Raw genomic sequence first — 24,775 nt, 5'->3', positions numbered from 1 at the left:
AGTGTTTCCCAATATTCAGGACCAGGGTCTGAAATGTACTTGTTGACCACAATCATAGCATGAGCTACGTTAGGTCTAGAACACACCATGGAGTACATGAGACTCCCAACACAACTTGCACAAGGAACTTTGCTCATCTTGATTCTTTCTGCATCTTTTTTTGGTGACTAGCTAATAAGATGCAGACATTTTTATTGTATAAAAGATACTAATCCAACCAGCCCATAGAACTGGAGACTCAAGCAAGCAAAACAACACTCATAAACTGAAAAATATAAATAATTTTTTTTTCTTTTATTACACTTTATTGTTGTTCTTCTTCTTATCTTTTTTTTTTTTTTTCTAGATTTTATGATTCTCCATTCACCACTACCCACCATCACCACCACAATAAATTTTTCACATCCAAACCACACCTAAAAAAACTTGAACAAAAATCAAACCAAAATAAACAACAAACCCAAATCTGAAATATTCACAAAAAAAAAAAAAAAATCACGTTTATACTATAAATAATACACAATAGATTTATACACTAAAATTTCAACGACAAAAAAAATACAAAGAAATTTAAAAGAAAACTATGTTTCTCTTTCTCCCCCACTCTCTCTCCATCTAGTTCTCTTCCACGCGCGGTGCCGAAGCTCCATTCAGATCGTTTGTTTTTGGCCAACATCAACCCAAAGAACCTTGCAATGAGACTCCCTACCCCTCAAAGATAAAAAAAAAGAAAAAGAAAAATAATAAAATTATTTTTTTTAAAAAAAAAAAAATAGTTTTATAGACACCTCATCAAATTTAGGTAACATGTGACTAAAAAAATATTTGGACAATTTAGGTTAGAGCCAGTACCTCATCAAACAATCAGTTTTGAAATGAGTTTGGAAAACCAAATGTTCCATCTTCTCTTAATCTTATATCATTTATACTCTTATTTAATTTCTTCTTTTTATTCTCAGAGGTTGACTCTGCAATTTGTTTTTCTTTCTCCATTTTATTAAAATATTTTTGAGCATGGCTAGCCACTTGGACTGGAGTTCTTGTACCACCAAGTAAAGTAGATATTTCTGTCCAATTACCAGAACCAAACTTACTCATCCCTTGTAAAAAAATCCTACAAATATAAAACACTAAGCATTATTAGTTTTTGATAATACATGTTTAAGAAGTAAATAACAATAATATAGTATTTTAGGTGTATAACTACTTACATGTGTTCTTTTACAGTCCAACGACCATGGTTTGAAGAGGTTGATTTTCGTTTGCGAGTTGAAAGAGTTTCTTGTTGTTGATATTCTATAGCCGACGCAGGAGTGTGAGTGAGAATAGGAAATGTATGTGTTGTCGTTACCATTTGTGCATCTTGCTTGTTGTTACTTTGGTCCCAACCACTCTCACTACTATAATCCAAATAATAATCAGTAGGATAAGCAAGTTTAGGTACTAATTGAGGTGTATAACAAAATTGGTAGGGTTGTTGGCTGTAATCATTACTTTGGTCCCAATTACCACTCTCAGTACTCATGTTCAAATAATAAGGCTTGTTCATTTCAGGCACTAGATGAGATGTGTAGAAACCTTGGTAGTTGTTGGTGTTAGTAGTCGAGGTATCACTCCAAGAACTACTACTCGCCTTTATCTCATGATTAGGTTTAACTTCTTGATTAGGTTTGAAGAATTCCTCAGGGAGATCATCGAGGCCTATGCCATCATCTTGAATAATCATTTTATCAGCTTCATTAGATTGATCTTGTTGTTGTTTATTTTCAATAGGAGAGGATATGATTTCTAATAATTCTTTTATAATGCTTGTTTGAAGATCAGTCAAAGAACTACTATTTGTCTTTGTCTCATGAGCAGGTTCAACTTCTTGATTAGGTTTGAAGAATTCCTCTGGGAGATCATCGAGGCCTATGCCATCATCTTGAATAATTATCTGACTAACTTCATTGGATTGATCTTGTTGTTGTTCATTTTCGATAGGAGAGGATTTGATTTCTAATAATTCTTTTGTGATGCTTGTTTGAAGATCACTGGAAGAACTACTATTCTTCTTTGTCTCGTGATCATGTTCAACTTGTTGATTAGGTTCGAAGAATTCCTTAGGGATATCATCTAAGGCTATGCCATGATCTTGAATAATTATTTCATTAGCATCATCGGAATGATCTTGTTGTTGTTGATTTTCCAGGAATTGGAACTCATCTAAGTCACCCAAATCAACATCCTTCCAACTGAAATTTGGGTGAGTAAAGATGTGATTGGGTATCCAATTAGTAGAACCATCATTAAAATTTTCATCAAAAAAGATTTCAGTTGTGACAATATCATCCATTGTGAGTAGGTTTAGTTTTGAGTATGATTTAATATTAATTATAAATTAATATTGTAGGTAATACAACTCAACTTACTTTCAAAAGTATGTTTTGGTCTCATCTATTTATATACGTACACAAATCCTAATTCTATACATATTACAATACTTTAAGTTAGTTAAGATATTATATAATCCTAATTCTATTTTTATTATAATTATTACGTTAAGATATTATGTTTTGGTCTCTGGTTTTTTAATCTTATTCTTCCTCTGCACTTAGCTCTTCCTCTGCTCTGGTTTGTAAAGCTTCGGATTCCGGCGAACTGATGTGCACCGAAAACATTTTGTGGTTCAGCAAAATGTCCGAATTTCGAGTCGAAATCAGAGACCCAGAAAGCAAATCGACCTACCTGAATCAGGTTTGGGAAGGGAACCTAGTCGTTAACCTACCGGACTGAATAAAGCCCCAATCCAAAACCTTAAGAGACCGTACCAGACGACCTTGCAGAAAGAGCCATCTTTTACAGACCAGCGAATTGGCGTTAGGATTCTAAGAAGGATTTTGTAGGTTGATTTGGTTTCCACCATTCACATCGCGGACAAAGAGTATGTCTTTTTGTTTTTCCTATATAACTTTGTGATTATCAAACTAAGGAGTAGAGACTTATGTATGGGTTTCAATTCAAACATATTGTACTACATACTAGAATGCTAACGATGTTAGACTAATATATGATATGAATATGAGGCACAAGAAGATTAAGAGGTTAATGAAGGTCTCTGTCTTTAAAGTGATTAAGATGATTGTTGAAATTTATCACTAGGGGATCAATTAGGTTTGCCTTTTTTTGTTTTGTTAAGTTATTCCAAATACTGTGTTGTGTCAGGTACTTTAAGACCCTTCAGGAGGAACTTGAGTCCTATGCTATGATTGTGTCCTTTATGATGCTTATCTTTCAGATGGAAAAAGGTGAAAGCTTTTTCTCCTTTGCAACAGATATGACTCTTAAATCCACAAAAGCTATGATTGATATTGTTATTGCTAGAGCAAAAGGGGTCTGTGGCTATTGCTAGAGCAAAAGGGGTTCCACAGCATAATCAAAACAATGTTAACCTTACCCCATTTTCTCATAAACGAGCTCCCTGATGAGCCTGTCACTTGCTGATCCAAAAACTCGAGTTGATCGTCAATTGCAGGTATTTCCATGGCTGAATTTGATAGAATGACTGAATTTAGGCTATAATTTTAGGTAATATACATTAACAATCTTTGCCCAATTCGAATATATTTGTGTGATATTAGGAATAGTTGTGGTTATATGTAGAAACAGCTACACACACTTGCAATAAAGAGATTGAAAGAATAGGATTAACACTTTCAGTTGATATTTTGGGTGTTTTTATTTTCATGTAGCTTCTAACAAAATTGAGAATTGAATCAACTTTAATTACTATATTATTAGTTCTGTTTCAGCTATGTAGAGGTTCATATCATTGAGATTTTGAATATTATATATGAATTTAAGGTGATATTAAATATTTTTAGGCTTCAAATTAGATTAAAAAAATTATGAAATTTGTGGCTTTTCTCTTGGTACACTATGTTTGATTTTAAAAGCTCTGACCATCTAACTCTTAAAATAGCAAGTCAAGTTTAAATTTGTGCAATAAAGTCTTCATAGATTCTTAAGTAGCTTTGCTTGTTTGAATTTCATTGTACCCTTTTGTTTTGTTTGGGAATAATAAGACATAAAGTTATAATAAATTATATTATGGGGTTAAAGTAGTCTGAGATTTTAATAATAATTTTCTTGTTGAGAGTGTACTTGTTAAATGACACATAATTTAACTAGATTAAGGCTCAATCAGCACTGAGCCTTTCTCACCATGCAGAGTACAGCACATTTATAGCGAATGAGCACCAGAAAGAAAGAATATATGGTTATGAAATTACCAAAATACCCTTGTTCACTTCTTTAAACCAAAGTCTAAAAGCGCCACTTTTTCACACTACACAGTACACACACAACCATTTTTGTTGATTCTTCTTCTTCTTTCTATCTCTGATTAATGAGTGAGTAAAGCTTTAGAGAGAGAGAGAGAGAGAAAGAGAAGAATGGAGAAGGCTCTGACAAAAGTGGGTAGCTTAAAAGTTGGAAGCTTATGGATTTCAAAGAAAGCAAAGGAAGAACTCTCTAATATCTCTGAGGAAATCACTGTGAGTAGAGTAGTACTAAATAGTAATGGGGTTTTCTCTTTTTTTCATTTTCATTTTCATTTTTTGTGTTAGTATTCAAAGTAAATGCCTTTTCTTTACTTTCTTTTTTCTTGGGCTTCTTTCCTTTTACTTCAATCTTTTGTTATGCTTTTTCTATTTGTGATTCACTTTATTGTTTTGGTAATGTGGGTTTATTTGATTAGTACCCATTTTGTATTATCATTGTTTCCTTCAAAGTGTGGAAATTCCCTTTATATTGCTGTTTTTCTGTGAAGATTTTGGGAATTTAAAGATTTGATTTTGGAAAAGATGATGGCTTTTTTAGGTTTGTTGTTGTGAACATTTTGGGATATGACTGAGTGATTGAGTCTACAACTACAATTGGCATTAAATAAATGGGGTTCATTAGTAAAATTCACCTGGGGATTTTGTGTTCAGATTCTCATTTGATGGTTTTATGCTTAGATGATTCATTTCATTATGGAGAAAAAAGCTTAAGGAAAGGAAGAGAACTCTGTTTAAATTTAATCCAGATGAGATGAGATGTGATGAGAGCATATTATGCTGTTTTCAGTGAAAATGACTAATATAGTTTTAGAGCTAAGAGTTAGTTTTCTACCAAGAAATTGTAACAACCCTTATAGAAATTGGTTTGAATGGCAATTAAGAAATGAATCTAAACTGTCTTACAAGATATCCACCTGCAGACACTAAAGATTTTCTTTGTTTTGGTTTGGTTTTCAGACTTTGTCAAGTACAGTTGAGGAGAAAGCAAAGTGGATTTTCAACAAACTCAAAGGTATTTTTTATGTTAATTAATCTCTCTGAAATGATATCTTGAAAATGGTAATGGTGTCTAGATCATACCCTATAATTCACATTGATGATATTGTTGTAGGGTCACCACCAAAAACCTTGCCAGATCTCCTCCGAGAGTACAACTTACCCCCAGGACTCTTTCCTCAGAACATAACCTGTTACGAATTTGATGAAACAAAGGCGAGGCTGATCGTGTATTTGCCATCACCGTGCGAAGTTAGCTTCAAGGATTCATCTGTAATAAGGTATGCAAACCGAGTGAAAGCGATACTGCTAAGGGGAAAGCTAACAGGAATTGAGGGAATGAAAACAAAGGTGCTAGTTTGGGTTAAGGTCACTTGTGTGGCAGTTGAAAGTTCCAAATCCGATAAGGTATGGTTCACTGCTGGAGTCAAGAAATCTAGGTCCAAGGATGCTTATCTAGTTGCCAGTAATGGTGTTAGGATAGAAGATTTCTGACTCTTAAGAAAGATAAAAGATAGTAGTTTTTGTTTTAGGTGCTAACTATTTGTTGGTGTCATCAACTTGGCTACATATAATACCAAAATTATCAAATTTGTTTTGGTGTTTGTTTTTTTTTACTTTTGTTTAGCAATTAATGTCAAAAGCTTCTTGTTATGGGATTTAGTCATTATCATTGGCTAATTAAGGTTAGCTTTGATACTTTTATATTCTTTGTCAATACATATTTTATGACTCTATCCATTAATTTGAAGCACAAATATAAAAACATAATAATACTTATGATCCACATCCACATTTCCAAGAATATCTTAGTTTCTAAATAATTTAGGCCTTGAAAATTTAAAGGTAAATTGATTAGTAATAGTAAATATGTCAAATAATTTTGTATTGCATTATAAGAATAATTGTTCTTCTGTCTATGATATAAACATATTTTGAAATTGGATACATACATGAAATAAGAATTATAGAGTCTTCATTTGTGAAATAATTATATATATGAAATTGTACCATCCTTTGATTTTGTTGGATGATTTGAGTACATACCAACTAGGTTGGCACCCACTCAAACCACCAATCATTTGCAAAATTATCACTTTGTTCATTTAACGTCTATGCCACGAGCATCGTCTCTTAGTCTGAATCAAAAAAATAATAATAAGTATTAATGTATTGATTTTATCAAGTAAGAAAGCATTAGTAATGAAATTGTACAAGTTGAATAAAATTTGTACCTCTGTTATCCTGGGCAAATCTTTTACCTCAAGAAGTTTAATTATCTTATGCTTCTTTTGCTCTATTTTTTGGTAACTGTTGTGGAGTTTTTGTTTTGTAAACTCTAGTTTAGTTTCAAGGTCAATATTTTGTTGTTTCATGCATATTATAGGCTTCATTTGCTCCATTTGTTTCCTTTTTGTGGACTCTAGTTTTGTCTCATCCTCAACACTTTCTTTGTTTCATGCAAATTATAATCATATAGTAAGAACATTAATGGAATAACTTATAACTTTCAATTCTTTGGCTAATAAATATAAATATATGTACCTTTTCGGATTTATCTTGCTTAGGCACATAATCAGGAAGTTTGAGTCTTTTGTTTTACTTGCAAGGAACTTCTGATAATCTTTGGTACCTCAATCTTTTTGGAGTAATCTTTCACCTCAGAAAGTAGGATCGATTGGTGTTTCTTTTTTTCAATTTTTTGATAACTGTCGTGGAGTTTTTGTTTTGTAGACTCTAGTTTCGCTTCAAGATTAATACTTTGTTGCTGTTCCGTGCATATTATAATTATAGAGTAAGAACATTAATGTAAAAAAAAATATGAATGCAATAAATTATAATTTATGTGCTTGTCTAATTAGTGTAAATATAATATACCTTTTCGGGTTTGTTCTTAGGGAGATGATCAAGAAACTTTTGGGTGTTTGGTTCTATTGCTTGGGACCTTTTGTCACACAAGTGCTCACGAGCCTTGTTACTTTCTGGTACCTTGATGTTTTTGGAAAAATCATTTACCTCAGAAAGTTTTATCGATTTATGCTTCTTTTGCTCTATTTTTTGGTAATTGTTGTGGAGTTTTCGTTTTGTAGACTCTAATTTCGCTTCAACATCAACATATCATTTGTTTCATGCATATTATAATTATAAAGTAAGAACATCAATGTAATAAATTATAACTTTTATGTGTTTATTTTATAAGTGTAAATCTATATACCTCTTCGATTTTATTTTGCTTAGGCAAATAATCAGAAAGCTTAGGAGTGTAGAGTTCTTGTTCGAAATTTTTGTCACTCAATCTACCACCAACTTTGATTATATTTTCATTTTCATCTTCATAATATATCTTGAAATGTTGATCTAACACACATTGATTATATTGTGTTAAATATTCTTCGTCCATTGAGGGAGTTGGAAGTCCCATGATATCATTGTCATCACTCTCCTCAATTCCATTAAATATGGAAGTTAAGCTATGTATCATGTCTTTATCCATCTAAAATCCAAATTAAATTAGTATATTAATAAACAGAAATGATTTTTCAAAAAAGAAAACAGAACTCTATTGTGAGTAGGTTTAGTTTTGAGTATGATTTAATATTAATTATAAATTAATATTGTAGGTAATACAACTCAACTTACTTTCAAAAGTATGCTTTGGTCTCATCTATTTATATACGTACACAAATCCTAATTCTATACATATTACAATACTAAGATATTGTTTAATCCTAATTCTATTCTTATTATAATTACGTTAATTGTACACGATTGGATAAAATACTAAATTTGAAATTCATATTTTTTTAGGGAAATTACCTTTTAAAAGTTTTTTTCTACTTTTACGGTTTTTATTTTTGGTTTTCATTTTTATAGTTTGTCTTTTTTATTTTTACTTTAAAATTAATTTTTTGAATTTATTTTTATTGAATCACACTCCATTTTCTCACCAAACTTCACTCTGTTCATCTTAGTCTTCCGTCTTCTTACTGTAATGGCTGTTCTCTTCGTCAATCATCCCAGCACTATAATTTTGTTCTTCAAAATCCCAAATCATAACCCAAATCACAAAATTGCAACCCAAATCCTTTAATTACATTTATATAGAAACCCACGTTGCAATCCTAAATCACCATTGAGAAATCTACTACAGAACAAGAAGAACAAGTTGAGTTTGTTTAGCTCAATCAGGTAAGTCTTCCTTGACACGAATCAAACAATTAATATAAAGCTTTAATGAATTTCAATCTCTTTTTTTGTTTTTATTATTTCCCTAATTGTTATAGCAAACAATTTTTAAAATTGAATTATAAAAAATAGATTTATACATTGCAGATGAATTAAAATATCAATATTTTGATTACCCATATTATGAATGTGACATTGTAATTTATTGTGAATGTGTTTATTATGGACTTGATCGAGTTTAAAGTATTATACAGTCATTTAATTTAGATTTTACAAGATCAATATATTAATGATCCTAGTATGTTGGTTTGTTTGCTATTATAGATCGACCACCAGGTGTTTGGTGTATTGTCTTAGTGGATAATGTTAGTGTTTTTGTTTGCATTTTTTATACCACTATTCTATTGGCTTTTGCATAGTATTTTTGTTTTTGGTTTATTGTCTTTAGTGGATAATGTTAGTGTTTTGTCTTGCATACACAAATTTAGACTGTATAACAAGTTGGATGGCTTATGATTACTATCTTTAACCATAGATCCAAGTTGAAAATTTCTCTGCATTAATGTCTCAATCTTCAAAATCATTGCAATATACTTTTTCAATTGTTCTTTATATCTTATGCAAATTTGAAGTTTGTTGTTATTTCAGGAAGGAAAATTTAATTGATAGTTTGCTTGTGGTTAATTTTGACTATCATTATCTTCTTTCTCCATTCAACCATTCATTAGTATTGGCAATAGTTTGACTATTTTCATCATCATCATCATCTTTCCTTTGATCAACTCTTTAAGCTTCAAAGCTAATTCAAGGTGAGAAATTAAATCTAAAAAGATTATATCCTATAGTCTTTAAGAAGTTTCCATTTCATAATTACTATTACATATACTTAGTTTAATTAGAGACAAATTGTGTATTGAAATGTTTGGTTTTTTTTTTTTAATACAACTCAAAATATGCACAAGAGTTAGCGGGCTTGTAATTAAAATCATGTACAACAATCTAATGTAATAATGATAAAAAAAAAAAAAAAAACATAATTGACAACTTTACAAACAAATTTAGAAACACTGACAACAAATCTCAACATTCTTACTTTTAAAAATACTCGCACTCCTCCAGAATGTTATTATAAATATATTATTTGTTTCCATTTTCAAGATTAAACCAACAAATTTAAGCTGTTTCTATTTTTTATGATATTTTTTCCATTTCAAATTATAATTTTTATTTTGGGCTTAAATTGTTTCTTTTATATTTCCATTGTTTTCATTTTACACTCACATACAATGCTATATATATATAAGATTAAATTAATTTAATTTTTAATAAGAGTTGTTTCTATTTTTTGAGGTAAAATTAATTTTATTTTCAACTTGAGTTGTTTCTATTATTTGAGGTTAAATTGTTCCAATTTTTAATGTGGTTTTTTTTTTTATTTTTTTAATGATATTTATTTTTATTTAACATAGATGTATATGAGGTTAAATGTAAATTGTTTCCATTTTAATTTACGTTGTTTTATTTTCAATGTTTGTTGTTCCAGTATAATTTGTATGGTTCTATGAAAAATATAAATAAATAAAATACTACGTTCAATGAAATTTGTATTTATTAATTATTTTTTTGATATATATTCTCCACAACCAAATTTTTTATACAGTGAAAAAAAAACACGTGTGATTGTTTAAATTTAAAATTTATTTTATATTAAAAAATTGAAATTTATTTTATTTTATAATTTATTTTTTGAAATGATAATTTATTTCACACTATTTTGAAATGGTCCCTATGAGAATCATACTCTCAATATCGAAGGCAGAAATTCAAATCTCCCCAATCTCCATACCACTCCAAATCCAATCCTATAAACGATTCTCACTGACCCATGAAATTCTAACCCAGAAAGTAACAATCTTGAATGTGCCCAGAAGCTCGATCAACAAATCGACTGGGTTTGAGCGACTGAGGTGGGTTCTATGGTATTTCTTTCCTGGAATGGAGTTTTTAGATCTGCAATAGCTTTATTACTCTTCCATATATTGGAGTTCAGGCATGAGGTAAGTATTCATATAAAAAAACCCTAATTTCAAATAAAGAAACTAACTTTTTCTTTTTGTGTGTTTGTTGTGGAAATGAGAATGATTTGCAGAGCTTAAATGTTTCGCCCAATTACAGGTGTATGAACTCATTTTGAAGCTTCCAATTACTTATGGGATTTGGGTATTTTTGTCTTAGAAATTTGTGTTATTATGAAAGTAGTTTATGTTAAAACAATTCTACTTGCTTGAGATTGGCTGAGTTGGTTTGTGTTGTTAGTTAGTGATATTTTTTCATAGCCAGTCAAGAGTGTTGTATCTCCAACATCTTCCACATTAGATGGGACTTTGGTTAATTTTTAATTGTCAAGTAAATTAAAGATTTGTATTATGCAGCAAAATAAAACTAAAGAAGGTGTTGAAGTGTAGTTGGCCAAATAACAAAGTCCCTAAACTACCCCTACTGCTCATATGAATTAACCAACTTTCAGTTATGACAGTTGGTGATCGAGCCTTTCTCACCAGCTTCAATCAGCATTGATATTTAAGGCTCTAGGGCCAGATGGATTTAGTAGCTTTTTCTTTTAGGATAATTGAGATATGGTTAAGGAAGACATATGTGAAGCAGTTCTCCCTTTTTTAGATACAGGGAAATTGCTCAAAGAGTTAAACTCCACAACTGTTACTATTGTTCCAAAAGTGAAATGTCGCGAATCGGTGAATGACTTCGGGCCAGTAACATGTTGCAATGTTATTTAAAAAGTGACAACTAAGATGCTATGTACTACACTGAGACAAGTACTACCTGTACTGATAGCACAAAACTAAAGTGGTTTCATTCAAGGTAGATATATAGCCTATAACATCATGGTTTGCCAAGACTTGGTAAAGCAATACGGGAGGAAGAACACAAGACCAAATTGTATGATCAAACTTGATCTAAGGAAGGCTTATGATACTTTAGAGTGGGATTTTTTGGAAGAAACGCTTACAGCCTTGAACTTTTTGAACAGATTTATTCAGCCATTAAGATTGATGTGGGGGCTATAGCCACCACGAACAAAAATATTGCCTTTTAAAAAATTAAATATAAATTTTTTAATATAATAATTATAGGCCAAAATAGTAGAAAAGCCCCACAAAAGGGAAATTTGATTTTATATACTTAAAAAATTAAAAAAAATTATTCTTAAACCAAAACCTTTTAAACTAAAAGAACTATGACATTTTTTTCAAAACCCCAAAAATACCCCCTCATAATTCAAACCCATTCTCTCTCCTTCCCTCAAACTCTCTCTGCATCGGACCCCATGGTCCGACCATCGGACCCCACTCTCTCTTCCTCTCTCTGAAATTGAAAAGAAAAAAAAAATTAGATTTTTTCAATAATATACTTAAAATATAAACTATTTACAAAAATACCTTAATAAATCTCAATTAAAATAATACCTTGCTACATCATTAAAAATACTTTAATTTTAAAATAATATGCCTGAAACGAAATTAATCCCATATTCCGTTTTTTTTTTTATTATTTTTCTCGGTTTTCAAAAATAACATTTTGGTTACTTATAATATTGATAAGAAATTAATTAATTACTTTTACGTAAAAAAATTTATTTTTAAATTATATATTTTGAGATACAATTTGGTTACCTCTAAAATCTTATTTGTAAATATCTTAATAATCAATAGCTATTTTCAAGTTATTGTGTTGTCTTATTATTTAAAATACATTTGGGTAACCTTAAAGTTTATTTTCGAAACTAATGAGTTTGTCATATAATATAATAAACTACTATTTTTATTTACTAATTATTTTATATACCTTTTTGTTACTTTGAAACTTATGTATTTATTTTTAGATTATATTAAATTAATTTGTTATTTTAAATACTTTTACGTTACTTTTATATTTTTCTTTTGTAAAAATATTTATTTTACTTAATCTATTTAATAAACTAATAAGCTACAATAAAATTAAAAACACTCACATAACTTATTGGTAAAATTGGTAAATATTAATATTGCTAATTATTTATTTTAAAGTTATATTTTTAGTTACTTTTTAAGTTTACAGCAGAAACTAATTAGTTTTCATATTGTATAACAAATAAGCATAGATATGAAATAGTTTTATTTAGTATACTTTATTGTAATATTTAAATTAACCACTTGGGGCTAGCTCAAGTGGCCATATGTGGGTGTGTGTGTGTGTTGGAGGTCCTGGGTTCGAATCCCAAGTAAAACATGATTGTAATATATAAACGCTTAAATCAAAAAATTGTAATATTTAAATTAACTATGATTTATATACCAATTGGTTACTTTTCACAAAATGATCAACTTTAGATAAAAAAAATATCTCCCGTAGATAATCTTCAATTTTTAGATTAGTTATTTAAAAGCTATATATTCATTTTTAACTTAAGTGAGCAACGATATGGTTAGAAAATAGTTTTCGAAATCTGGTTACTTTTTGGTTAACTAAATGAAAAAATAAACTACTTTTCAATGTGGTCATTTTGACATGTAAGAAAAATGTGTATTTTCTCATCGTCACCATAATTAAAAGTAACTATTTAGTTGTTTATGATACCGAAAGTGAAACTTAGAAGTAACTATGAAATTATTTTTCTACACAACACAAAAAATGATTCATTCTTTTATTAATATGTATTTTTTTATTGATAAACAAAATATTTTCAGTTGTTTACTATGTCAATAAAAAATATTGTAATGTCGGAGTTTTTGGTGGTGACTGATGATATTTTAATAAATAAATTAACATAATACTAATTGGTTACTTATTTATAAAAAATTTAATTTTATAATTATAAATTAGTAAAATGTAACTAATTAGTATATAATTGATATGATAAGTAACTAAATAGTGACTTTGATTTTGAAAAAGGTGAAAAATATATACTTTCTACATTTTAAAATGATCACATTAAAAAAATAGGTGGCAATGATAATATTTTTTAAATTAATGATGTTATAAAAAATTATTTTTAAAGTTAAAAAAGAAAGAAAAATTGATAAAAATGGAGAGAAAGAGAGAGAGAGAAAGAGACAAGTGAAAACTGAAAAGATAAAAGAAAAAGAAATAAAAATTAATAGGAATGCAACAGTTAGGTATGTGTATGCTACAGTAAAGTCAAATCAATGACAAAAAAAGTTAAACAAAAAAAAAAGCTCATGATCAAATTAATAGGTAAATCACGGTAATTTATAATCAGCAACGTTATATGTGTAATTTAATTGTAAAGTAAGTGTATACATGTAAATTATCCAAAAAAAAATCCCCTGTGTCCGATGGGTCGATTGGTCTGACCACCTCGACCCGGGGGATTTTTTTTTTTTTTTGCGATTTCGGAGAGAGAGGAAGAGAGAGTGGGTGAGGGGGTGCGACGTTTTGGTGGTCGAGAGAGGGGGCCGGGTCGAGGGTGTTGCTGCGGGTGGTCGGAGGTGGTGGTGAGGGTCGGAGGTCGGAGGTGGTAGTGAGGGTGGGCGGTTGTGGGATGCGAGATAGAGAGAGAGAGAGATAGAGATGATGCAAAGAGAGTTTGAGGGAAGGAGAGAGAAATGGTTTGAATTATGAGAGGGGTATTTTTGGGGTTTTGAAAAAAAAAGTCATAGTTTTTTTAGTTTAAAAGGTTTTGGTTTAAGAATAAATTTTTTTAGTTTTTTAAGTATATAAAATCAAATTTTCCCCACAAAATTAGATAAATTTAGTAAGAGTGACTATAATGTAGCTATAAATATTTTTTTATGATAAATAAGCCCCCACAAAGTAAAAATCTTGAGTCCGTCACTAATTTATGGTAAACACTTTATTTTTGTCCTTATGTAGGCATATTTTTAAATTCATAGATATTTAATCTAAGAATCATAAATTTATGAGTGCATATAAATAGTTAAAACCATACATATAACTATATGATAAGCCAAGTGAGACTATTGTTAAATATTTAATTAGCTAATTTTTTTTGCCAAAATTTATGTATATGGCTTTCACAATTGTTGGAGTACACTTTGCTTATTAAATGTGTCTTTAGTTTAGAAAAAAGGTAATTGAATTTGTTAAAGTAATCAATATATCAATATATATATATATAAAAGAAAGCACAAAGGAGTTTAGGTGTCAACTTATTTTTTTTTCTTCCAATTTTTTCTATTTTATGACACATTCTCTTATTTTATTTGAGAAATACACTATACATATAAACAAAAAGTCCGACATCATTTAAAAATCGTTTAGATGTTATCCATGTAGGTTATAAGTAGTAATTTTATCATTTTACTTTCTTTTATCTAAAAAATATTATTTTTTATGAGTGATTGAATAATTTATTACTTAATAATTTTTTTATATGCATATTTATATAAGTAATTATTTATTTTTTATAATTAACTTTGTAGTAATAATTTTTAATTTTATATATATTTATGAAATAAATTTTAGTTTAAAAATTTTATTTTACTAAATTTTTATATGTAGGAGTTAAAAATAATTTTTTATAACTAAAATCAATTTACCAATAATCAATATATCAATATAAAGGAAACTAAAAGAAGAGCTTAGGTGGTAACTTATTTTTTTTCTTCCTATTTTTTCTATTTTATAATACATTCTCTCGTTTTCTTTGAAAAAATACTACACATGCAAACAAAAAGTCCCACATCATTTAAAAATGGTTTAGATGTTATCCATGTAGGTTATAAGTAGTAGTTTTATTATTTTACTTTTTTTATCTAAAAAAATATTATTTTTTATGGGTGATTGATTAATGTCTGGCAATCTATTTTTTTTTCTTCCTATTTTTTCTATTTTATAATACATTCTCTTATTTTCTTTGAAAAAATACTACACATACAAACAAAAAATCTCATATCATTTAAAAGTGGTTTAGATGTTATCCATGTAGGTTATAAGTAGTAGTTTTATTATCACTCAAATAATTAACTTGTTGATGATTAACAACTACTGGTAGTAGTTGTTCGGATGATGATGAGTGGAAACTGTTCTGCTCATCAATAGGTTCTTCTTTCATCGATTTATTAGTCTCGTGATCAGTTTCAATTGAGATCGCATCTAGGTTTATGTCATTATCTTGAATAATTATCTTATCAGCCTTATTGGATTGGTGGAAGTCATCGTCTAATTCATCCCAATTAACTTCATCCCAATTAATATTTGGGTCAATGAAGATGTCATTAGGTATCCAATCATCCATTCTTAATGTATACTATATATTAATTAATTTGATTATTATAGAATATTACTAATATATATACTCTTATATATACGTATGTAGTTATATAAATACTCAATTATATGTTCGTCTTTACATGTATCATATATTTATAAATGTATAGATAAATAAATCCTATTTCTATTCATATTACAATTGTTCTTTTAGATATTTCTTTAATTCTAATTCTATTCATATTACAATTACTGTTTATTAGTTAATATATCTTTTTAATCCTAATTCTATTCTTATATTACAATTACTTTATATTAACTAACCAAAACTTATTATATACGTGTACGACTAAAACCTTGTCTTTGAGTATTTAGATGATCTGACGGCTCAGGTTTCACAGCTAAGAAAAGCGAATCACCAGATCATGACAAGTGTCAACATCACAACGTTGAGTGCGAGAATTCTATCCTCAGAGCCCAAATGAGTCGTTGGATAAGATTATTAACTTCCTAATTAAACGCAAGTAATAATGCTGTCATTTTGGGTAGAGGAATAATACGATCCAACGGTGGAGATCATTTCATGGCTGCTGCTGGTGGGAGTTTGTTTCGGTACGGTCGTGCCTATGGAAAGCTTTCTGAACCAACCTATTATGGCTTCTGCAGATGTTTTTGATCAGTACTAAACTTAATAATTTAATTAATCCATGATGGGTTTAATTTTTTGGGATTTCCATGGTTAAGAACTTAAGGATAAAAAAAAATATTGGGTTTAATATATTTATATATATATATATGAGGAAATTTTTTTACTAGAATCCTTATCTGTTTTGGTATTTAAAAAATTTTTTAGTATAATTTTTATTCATGATCACGTACATTACGTTATTTAAAATCGCTAAATATATAGTTTACAGTGCCAAAAATAAATAGTTGTGCATACAACAAAATATGTAAATCTTATTTCAGCATTGTAAACTCAAATTTTTTAAAAAATTTATAAGTGATCTTAAATAACTATAACGTATACGATCATAAAAAATTGACTAAAAACTCTTTTGTATGTTGAAACAGATCGAGATTTACCGAAACATCCCTATACGGGGTGCACTTTAGACTTAACCTATATGATATGTAGGAAAATTCTACAATACACTCCTTGGTGCACCGATGTATCCTTATTTGTTTCGATATCTAAAAAAAAAAATTAGTCCATTTTTTTTATGGTAGTATACGTTATAGTTACTTAAGACATTTGGTAAAATTTTGAGAAATTCAAAAAAATTATAGACAGTTTGAACATTGATTTCTATATTGTAAATTATTTTAAATTTCTCAAAATTTTGTGAGATATCTTAAATAGCTAGTGATTTCTTCCTTGAACTGGTTCTCTTTACTGAACACAAATCTAGTGTTCAAAGTACCTTGCAGGTACCTCATTGTCCATTTTAGTATTTCCCAATATTCAGAGTCAGGGTCTGAAATGTAACTGCTGACCACAATCATAGCATGAGCTAAGTGAAAGAGTTCAAAGAACTCAAGCAAAGATAAGAAAAAGAAAGAACAGAGGAGAGGAGAGAGAGAGAGAGAGAGAGAGAGATGATGAAATGAATGATGGCTCAACTAATCATTGAAAGCCTTGAACACTTGAATATATATAGCATTTGTTATAGACAATTCACCGAGAGAAAGATAAAGGGTACAAACCGAGAAAACGGTTAAAAGAATTACAACAAAATAACGGTATCGTGTAACAATGTTAACTGTCTAACTGTCTAACTGTTTTTCCTTATTCCTAACATCCCCCCTCAAGTTACACGTAGGGAATCTAAGTGTTAACTTGTCTGCTAGGAAAACAAACTGAGCAATAGCCAAAGGTTTGGTGAAAATGTCTGCAATTTGGTTGCTGGAGTCCACATATCGGATGTCTAATTGTTGAGCAAGGACCCGATCTCGAAGGAAATGAAGATCGATTTCGATATGTTTTTTGTGGGCGTGATAGACGGGATTAGAAGCTAAGGAGCTGGCACCAAGATTGTCACACCAGATGATTGGGCAGCAGGAAAGACTTATGTGCAATTCACTGAATAATGATTGTAGCCAAATAATTTCTGTTGTTGCTAAGGCTAACGATCTGTACTCGGACTCGGTACTGGAACGAGCTACAATGCTTTGTTTCTTAGAGCACCAGCTAAGAAGATTGTTGCCAAGATAGATGCAGTAACCCGAGGTAGATTTGCGATCGTCTAAGCAACCAGCCCAGTCTGCATCACTGAAACCATGGAGTTCAAACCGAGTAGCAGGTGTGAAATGAAGACCCAAGTGCATTGTACCCACTAAATATCGCAGAACCCTTTTACAAGTAGCCCAGTGGTGTGATGTTGGAGCTTTGACAAATTGATTGAGACGATTGACAGAGAAGGCAATGTCAGGCCTTGTAAGATTAAGGTATTGCAAAGCGCCAAGGACACTGCGATAGAGAGTGGGATCTTCCAAGGGAGTACCTGCTGCAAGAGTTAATTTAGCACTAGAGCACATAGGTGTGGGCTGGGGTTTGGCATCAAGGAGACCAGTTTTGACTAATAAATCCTTGGTATACTTGCTTTGAGTAAGGTATATACCAGTTGAGTCACGGGTAACTTCAAAGCCAAGAAAATAATTGACAGAACCCAACTGTTTCAAAGCAAACTGGTGCTGTAAATCAGATATAACCTTGGTAATTTGAGCCTTGTCTTGACCAGTAATAAGTATGTCATCAACGTATACCAAGAGAAGAATTAGTTTACCATGTTTCTTAGTGAAAAACAAGCTGTTATCTGCCTTAGAATTCTGAAATCCCCATTGCAACAAGGCAGATTTTAACTTGTCAAACCATGCACGGGGGGCTTGCTTGAGCCCATAAATTGCCTTATTAAGTTTGCAGACATGGTTGGGGAACTTGGGGTCAATGTATCCCTGAGGTTGAGACATATAAACAGTCTCATTGAGGTCACCATTTAAAAAGGCATCATTGATGTCAATTTGTTGAATATCCCAATCATAGGTGACAGCAAGAGTAAAAATTAGTCGAATGGTGCATGGTTTGACAACTGGACTAAAGGAAACAAGAGCAGCCAAAAACCTTCAACATGTTATAATCAGGTTTTAAATGAAATAATTTCTCATAAGGGCAGAGGAAGTTTAAGATAGGGGTGGGTAGCCTATTGATTAGGTAAGCAGCCGAGGCAAAAGCTTCCCACCAAAAGGTGAGAGGCATGCTAGCTTGAGCAAGTAAGGTAAGTCCTACATCAACAACATGTCTATGTTTTCTTTCCACTCTTCCTTGTTGTTGATGAGTGTGAGGACATGAATTTCTTCTAGAGATTCCCAACTGTGTAAACAGGTTGTATAAAGGTAAATATTCTTTCCCAAGATCTAATTGAACACTTTTGATTTTGACCTCAAACATTCTTTCAACATAAGCATTAAAGTGTTTAAAGATTGTGGTGGCTTCGGTTTTGGTTTGCATAGGGTAGATCCACACAAATTTAGTGAAATCATCAACAAAGCTAATATAATACTTGAAACCATCAAGAGATACATGAAAAGAGGGGCCCCAAACATCGGAATGTATTAGCTGAAAAGGGGCAGTGGTTTTATTAACAACAGATTTAAAAGAAAACTGATGTAGTTTGCCATATTGGCAAGAATCACAAAAAGCTACAGTATTACATTTGACATTAGGACAAACAGTGGCTAACACTTTGCCTAGGACAGATTTGGAGGGGTGTCCAAGTCTGCAATGCAAAACAGAGGCAGTATTATGTTTGTTGAAAACTGGGTTGCTGTTGGTAGTACAATTAAAAGCAGCAGGAGGATCAAGATTGATGGAGGAATTGGGAAGACTGAGAGGAGACTTGTGTGGATTTAACATCTGCAGCTGGTATAGGCCATCACTGAGGATACCCCGAAGAAGAACTTGGCTGGTCTTCTTGTCCTTAATAAGACAACAAGTGTCATCAAATTCAAGCACAACATGGTTATCTTGAGTAAATTGGGAAATACTGACAAGGTTTTTGGTCATATTGGGAACATGCAATATGTCTTTTAATACTAAAGGATACGAAGAAAGATTTGTATGCACTGAGTTAGAACCAATGTGTAATATAGGGATAGAGTGGCCATTACCAACTGTCACTTTAGCCTTCCCTTTGTAGTCTTGTTTGTGATCAAGATTTTGATCATTGGAAGTCATGTGATGGGTTGCACCTGTGTCCAAGTACCAGGCAGTGGAGTAATCTTCTGTGGGATGAGTAGTGGACATTAGAGCCTGAGGATTATCTGTATTATTTGAGGTGGAGGCACCATTGGGGGGTGGTGGAGGTCCTTGGAAAGAGATATCAAAACGATGGTAACATTTCTGCACTGTGTGTCCACTACGGCCACATAGTTGACAAATAATTTTGTTTCCACGACCTCCACGGCCTCCTCCTCTGTAGAGTTGACCACCTCTGTATGAACCACGTATACCTCGATTACCACTGAAGTTCTGGCCACCACGACTGGTTCCTCCTTGGCGAGAAAGACCAGCAAAGTTAGCCTGAACATTGTCGAGAGTGGCACTGGTTTGTTGGCTTATTCTCATTTCCTGGCCGTGTAACATGAACTGAACTTCTTGAAGAGAGAGAGGTTCAGTTCTTGATGTTAAATTTACTACCACAGCTTCATATTCTGGTCTAAGACCGCCAAGAATGTATAGGGCCAAGTCATCATCGGAGATCAGTTGATCCGCGGCAGCAAGCGAATCAGCCAATTGCTTCATTTATAAGAAGTAATCATCAATACTCATGGATCCTTTCTTTGTTGATTGCAATAAGCCACGGATTTGAAGGAGCCTTGCTCTGGATCTCGTGGCAAAGAGTTGAGCAAACACATTCCAGATCTCCGACGATGTTTGACAATTGATAACATAACCAAGCATTGGTTCAGAAATTGAATTCATTAGCCAATGCATTATGAATTGATCAAATCTAATCCAATTTTGATAGGCTGGATTGAGAACGTTACCTGCAAGAAATTGAGCTGGAATCGGAAAGGTGCCAAGAATGTAACCATCAAGATTATACGCACGAACTGCTGCAAGAACCAAGGATCGCCAGAAGGATTAGTTTGATCGATCCAATCGAAGGTTCAGAGGTAAAAGGTTGTTGTTAGGCAAGCCAATTTGAACTGGTTCTGGGACTGGGAGTTGAGCTTGAACCGGAGGAATGGGCGGAGCTGTGTTATCTTCATTTTGAGCTTCAAGATTGACTTGTGCACCAGTGACATTTCCCGTGGGGTGTGAAATTTCCTGTGGACTCCATTAAAGCTCTGATACCATGAAAGAGTTCAAAGAACTCAAGCAAAGATAAGAAAAAGAAAGAACAGAGGAGAGGAGAGAGAGAGATGATGGCTCAACTGACTGTTGAAAGCCTTGAACACTTGAATATATATAACATTTGTTACAGACAATTCACCAGAGAAAGATAAAGGGTACAAACCATAAAACAGTTAAAAGAATTACAACAAAATAACAGACTGTGTAACAATGTTAACTGTCTAACTGTCTAACTGTTTTTCCTTATTCCTAACACTAAGTTAGGTCTAGAACACACCATGGAGTAGTATATGAGACTCCCAACACAACTTGTATAGGAAACTTTGCTCATCTTAACTCTTTCGCATCTTTTTTTAGTGACTTATAAGATGCAGACAATTTTATTGTATAAAAGATACTAATCTAACCAGCCCATAAAACTGGAGACTCAAGCAAGCAAAACAATACTCATAAACTGAAAAATATAAATAATTTTTTTTTTCTTTTATTACACTTTATTGTTGTTCTTCTTCTTATCTTTTTTTTTTTCCAAATTTTATGATTCTTCATTCCCCACCACCCACCCTCACTACCCACCATCACCACCACAATAGATTTTTCACATCCAAATTACACCTAAAAAAACTTGAACAAAAATCAAAACAAAATAAACAACAAACCCAAATCTAAAATATTCACAAAAAAATATCACGTTTATACTATAAATAATACATAATAGATTTATACACTAAAATTTCAACAACAAAAAAATACTAAGAAATTTAAAAGAAAACTATGTTTCTCTTTCTCCCCCACTCTCTCTCCATCTAGTTCTCTTCCACGCGCGGTGCTGAAGCTTCATTCAGATCGTCTGTTTTTGGCCAACATCAACCCAAAGAACCTTGCAATGAGACTCCCTACCCCTCTAAGAAAAAAAAAAGAAAAAGAAAAATAATAAAATTATTTTTTTAAAAAAAAAATTAGTTTTATAGACACCTCATCAAATTTAGGTAACATGTGACTAAAAAAATATTTGGACAATTTAGGTTAGAGCCAGTACCTCATCAAACAATCAGTTTTGAAATGAGTTTGGAAAACAAAATGTTCCATCTTCTCTTAATCTTATATCATTTATACTCTTATTTAATTTCTTCTTTTTATTCTCAGAGGTTGTCTCTTCAATTTGTTTTTCTTTCTCCATTTTATTAATATATTTTTGAGCATGGCTAGCCACTTGGACTGGAGTTCTTGTACCACCAAGTAAAGTAGATATTTCTGTCCAATTACCAGAACCAAACTTACTCATCCCTTGTAAAAAAATCCTACAAATATAAAACACTAAGCATTATTAGTTTTTGATAATACATGTTTGAGAAGTAAATAACAATAATATAGTATTTTAGGTGTATAACTACTTACATGTGTTCTTTTACAGTCCAACGACCATGGTTTGAAGAGGTTGATTTTCGTTTGCGAGTTGAAAGAGTTTCTTGTTGTTGATATTCTATAGCCGGCGCAGGAGTGTGAGTGAGAATAGGAAATGTATGTGTTGTCGTTACCATTTGTGCATCTTGCTTGTTGTTACTTTGGTCCCAACCACTCTCACTACTATAATCCAAATAATAATCAGTAGGATAAGTAAGTTTAGGTACTAATTGAGGTGTATAACAAAATTGGTAGGGTTGTTGGTTGTAATCATTACTTTGGTCCCAATTACCACTCTCACTACTCATGTTCAAATAATAAGGCTTGTTCATTTCAGGCACTAGATGAGATGTGTAGAAACCTTGGTAGTTGTTGGTGTTAGTAGTCGAGGTATCACTCCAAGAACTACTACTCGCCTTTATCTCATGATTAGGTTTAACTTCTCGATTAGGTTTGAAGAATTCCTCAGGGAGATCATCGAGGCCTATGCCATCATCTTGAATAATTATTTTATCAGGTTCATTAGATTGATCTTGTTGTTGTTTATTTTCAATAGGAGATGATATGATTTCTAATAATTCTTTTATAATGCTTCTTTGAAGATCACTCAAAGAACTACTATTTGTCTTTGTCTCATGAGCAGGTTCAACTTCTTGATTAGGTTTGAAGAATTCCTCCGGGAGATCATCAAGGCCTATGCCATCATCTTGAATAATTATCTGACTAACTTCATTGGATTGATCTTGTTGTTGTTCATTTTCGATAGGAGACGATTTGATTTCTAATAATTCTTTTGTGATGCTTGTTTGAAGATCACTCGAAGAACTACTATTCTTCTTTGTCTCGTGATCATGTTCAACTTCTTGATTAGGTTCGAAGAATTCCTTAGGGATATCATCTAAGCCTATGCCATCATCTTGAATAATTATTTCATTAGGGAGAAAGCAAAGTGGATTTTCAACAAACTCAAAGGTATTTTTTATGTTAATTAATCTCTCTGAAATGATATCTTGAAAATGGTAATGGTGTCTAGATCATACCCTATAATTCACATTGATGATATTGTTGTAGGGTCACCACCAAAAACCTTGCCAGATCTCCTCCGAGAGTACAACTTACCCCCAGGACTCTTTCCTCAGAACATAACCTGTTACGAATTTGATGAAACAAAGGCGAGGCTGATCGTGTATTTGCCATCACCGTGCGAAGTTAGCTTCAAGGATTCATCTGTAATAAGGTATGCAAACCGAGTGAAAGCGATACTGCTAAGGGGAAAGCTAACAGGAATTGAGGGAATGAAAACAAAGGTGCTAGTTTGGGTTAAGGTCACTTGTGTGGCAGTTGAAAGTTCCAAATCCGATAAGGTATGGTTCACTGCTGGAGTCAAGAAATCTAGGTCCAAGGATGCTTATCTAGTTGCCAGTAATGGTGTTAGGATAGAAGATTTCTGACTCTTAAGAAAGATAAAAGATAGTAGTTTTTGTTTTAGGTGCTAACTATTTGTTGGTGTCATCAACTTGGCTACATATAATACCAAAATTATCAAATTTGTTTTGGTGTTTGTTTTTTTTTACTTTTGTTTAGCAATTAATGTCAAAAGCTTCTTGTTATGGGATTTAGTCATTATCATTGGCTAATTAAGGTTAGCTTTGATACTTTTATATTCTTTGTCAATACATATTTTATGACTCTATCCATTAATTTGAAGCACAAATATAAAAACATAATAATACTTATGATCCACATCCACATTTCCAAGAATATCTTAGTTTCTAAATAATTTAGGCCTTGAAAATTTAAAGGTAAATTGATTAGTAATAGTAAATATGTCAAATAATTTTGTATTGCATTATAAGAATAATTGTTCTTCTGTCTATGATATAAACATATTTTGAAATTGGATACATACATGAAATAAGAATTATAGAGTCTTCATTTGTGAAATAATTATATATATGAAATTGTACCATCCTTTGATTTTGTTGGATGATTTGAGTACATACCAACTAGGTTGGCACCCACTCAAACCACCAATCATTTGCAAAATTATCACTTTGTTCATTTAACGTCTATGCCACGAGCATCGTCTCTTAGTCTGAATCAAAAAAATAATAATAAGTATTAATGTATTGATTTTATCAAGTAAGAAAGCATTAGTAATGAAATTGTACAAGTTGAATAAAATTTGTACCTCTGTTATCCTGGGCAAATCTTTTACCTCAAGAAGTTTAATTATCTTATGCTTCTTTTGCTCTATTTTTTG

At 31.4% G+C, this 24,775-nt stretch overlaps 3 protein-coding genes and 1 long non-coding RNA gene across 7 annotated transcripts; 3 read left to right on the top strand and 1 right to left on the bottom strand.

Annotated features, from left to right (window-relative positions):
- Positions 1-864: 864 nt before the first annotated feature.
- On the bottom strand, positions 865-2,335 carry LOC133039406 (uncharacterized). Its single transcript, XM_061118297.1, has 2 exons — positions 1,212-2,335; positions 865-1,114 (listed from the first exon to the last, which is right to left on the bottom strand). Exons 1-2 carry the CDS (start codon positions 2,333-2,335, stop codon positions 865-867), a joined length of 1,374 nt encoding a protein of 457 aa, XP_060974280.1.
- Positions 2,336-2,517: 182 nt separating this feature from the next.
- On the top strand, positions 2,518-5,972 carry LOC115704358 (uncharacterized protein At5g01610-like). 4 transcript variants are annotated; one of them, XM_061117574.1, is made up of 5 exons: positions 2,518-2,923; positions 3,205-3,287; positions 3,364-3,514; positions 5,280-5,334; positions 5,434-5,972. In XM_061117574.1, the coding sequence occupies exons 3-5, from the start codon at positions 3,464-3,466 to the stop codon at positions 5,811-5,813; spliced, it is 486 nt and encodes a 161-aa protein (XP_060973557.1). In that variant the 5' UTR covers positions 2,518-2,923; positions 3,205-3,287; positions 3,364-3,463; the 3' UTR covers positions 5,814-5,972. The 4 variants fall into 4 exon arrangements, with proteins under 4 accessions (XP_060973557.1, XP_060973556.1, XP_060973555.1 ...); XM_061117572.1 differs by adding an exon at positions 4,187-4,535 and having other exon boundaries at positions 2,519-2,923; positions 3,205-3,514; XM_061117573.1 differs by having other exon boundaries at positions 3,205-3,514.
- A 4,201-nt stretch (positions 5,973-10,173) lies between these two features.
- Positions 10,174-10,931, top strand: LOC133039521 (uncharacterized). The gene is made up of 2 exons (XR_009688665.1): positions 10,174-10,471; positions 10,654-10,931. It is a non-coding gene; the product is annotated as an uncharacterized LOC133039521 (long non-coding RNA).
- Positions 10,932-22,856: 11,925 nt separating this feature from the next.
- Positions 22,857-24,173, top strand: LOC133039405 (uncharacterized protein At5g01610-like). The gene is made up of 3 exons (XM_061118296.1): positions 22,857-23,029; positions 23,450-23,484; positions 23,584-24,173. Exons 1-3 carry the CDS (start codon positions 22,857-22,859, stop codon positions 23,961-23,963), a joined length of 588 nt encoding a protein of 195 aa, XP_060974279.1. The 3' UTR covers positions 23,964-24,173.
- Positions 24,174-24,775: the final 602 nt, after the last annotated feature.

Source organism: Cannabis sativa, chromosome 6, assembly GCF_029168945.1.
Source record: "Cannabis sativa cultivar Pink pepper isolate KNU-18-1 chromosome 6, ASM2916894v1, whole genome shotgun sequence".
NCBI lineage: Eukaryota > Viridiplantae > Streptophyta > Magnoliopsida > Rosales > Cannabaceae > Cannabis > Cannabis sativa.
The sequence above is the reverse complement of the archived record's forward strand: the minus strand, read 5'-3'. Positions and strand labels throughout refer to the sequence as shown.

Excerpts from the sequence above, each read along its gene's own strand:
- LOC133039406 (XM_061118297.1), bottom strand. The coding sequence starts at position 2,335 with ATGGATGATATTGTCACAACTGAAATCTTTTTTGATGAAAATTTTAAT. Across the intron at positions 1,115-1,211 it reads TGGACTGTAAAAGAACACAT|GATTTTTTTACAAGGGATGA; the intron begins GTAAGTAGTTAT and ends TTATATTTGTAG.
- LOC115704358 (XM_061117572.1), top strand. The coding sequence starts at position 4,434 with ATGGAGAAGGCTCTGACAAAAGTGGGTAGCTTAAAAGTTGGAAGCTTA. Across the intron at positions 4,536-5,279 it reads ATATCTCTGAGGAAATCACT|ACTTTGTCAAGTACAGTTGA; the intron begins GTGAGTAGAGTA and ends TTTGGTTTTCAG. Across the intron at positions 5,335-5,433 it reads GATTTTCAACAAACTCAAAG|GGTCACCACCAAAAACCTTG; the intron begins GTATTTTTTATG and ends ATATTGTTGTAG.
- LOC133039405 (XM_061118296.1), top strand. The coding sequence starts at position 22,857 with ATGAGATGTGTAGAAACCTTGGTAGTTGTTGGTGTTAGTAGTCGAGGT. Across the intron at positions 23,030-23,449 it reads TTGAATAATTATTTTATCAG|GGAGAAAGCAAAGTGGATTT; the intron begins GTTCATTAGATT and ends TTATTTCATTAG. Across the intron at positions 23,485-23,583 it reads GATTTTCAACAAACTCAAAG|GGTCACCACCAAAAACCTTG; the intron begins GTATTTTTTATG and ends ATATTGTTGTAG.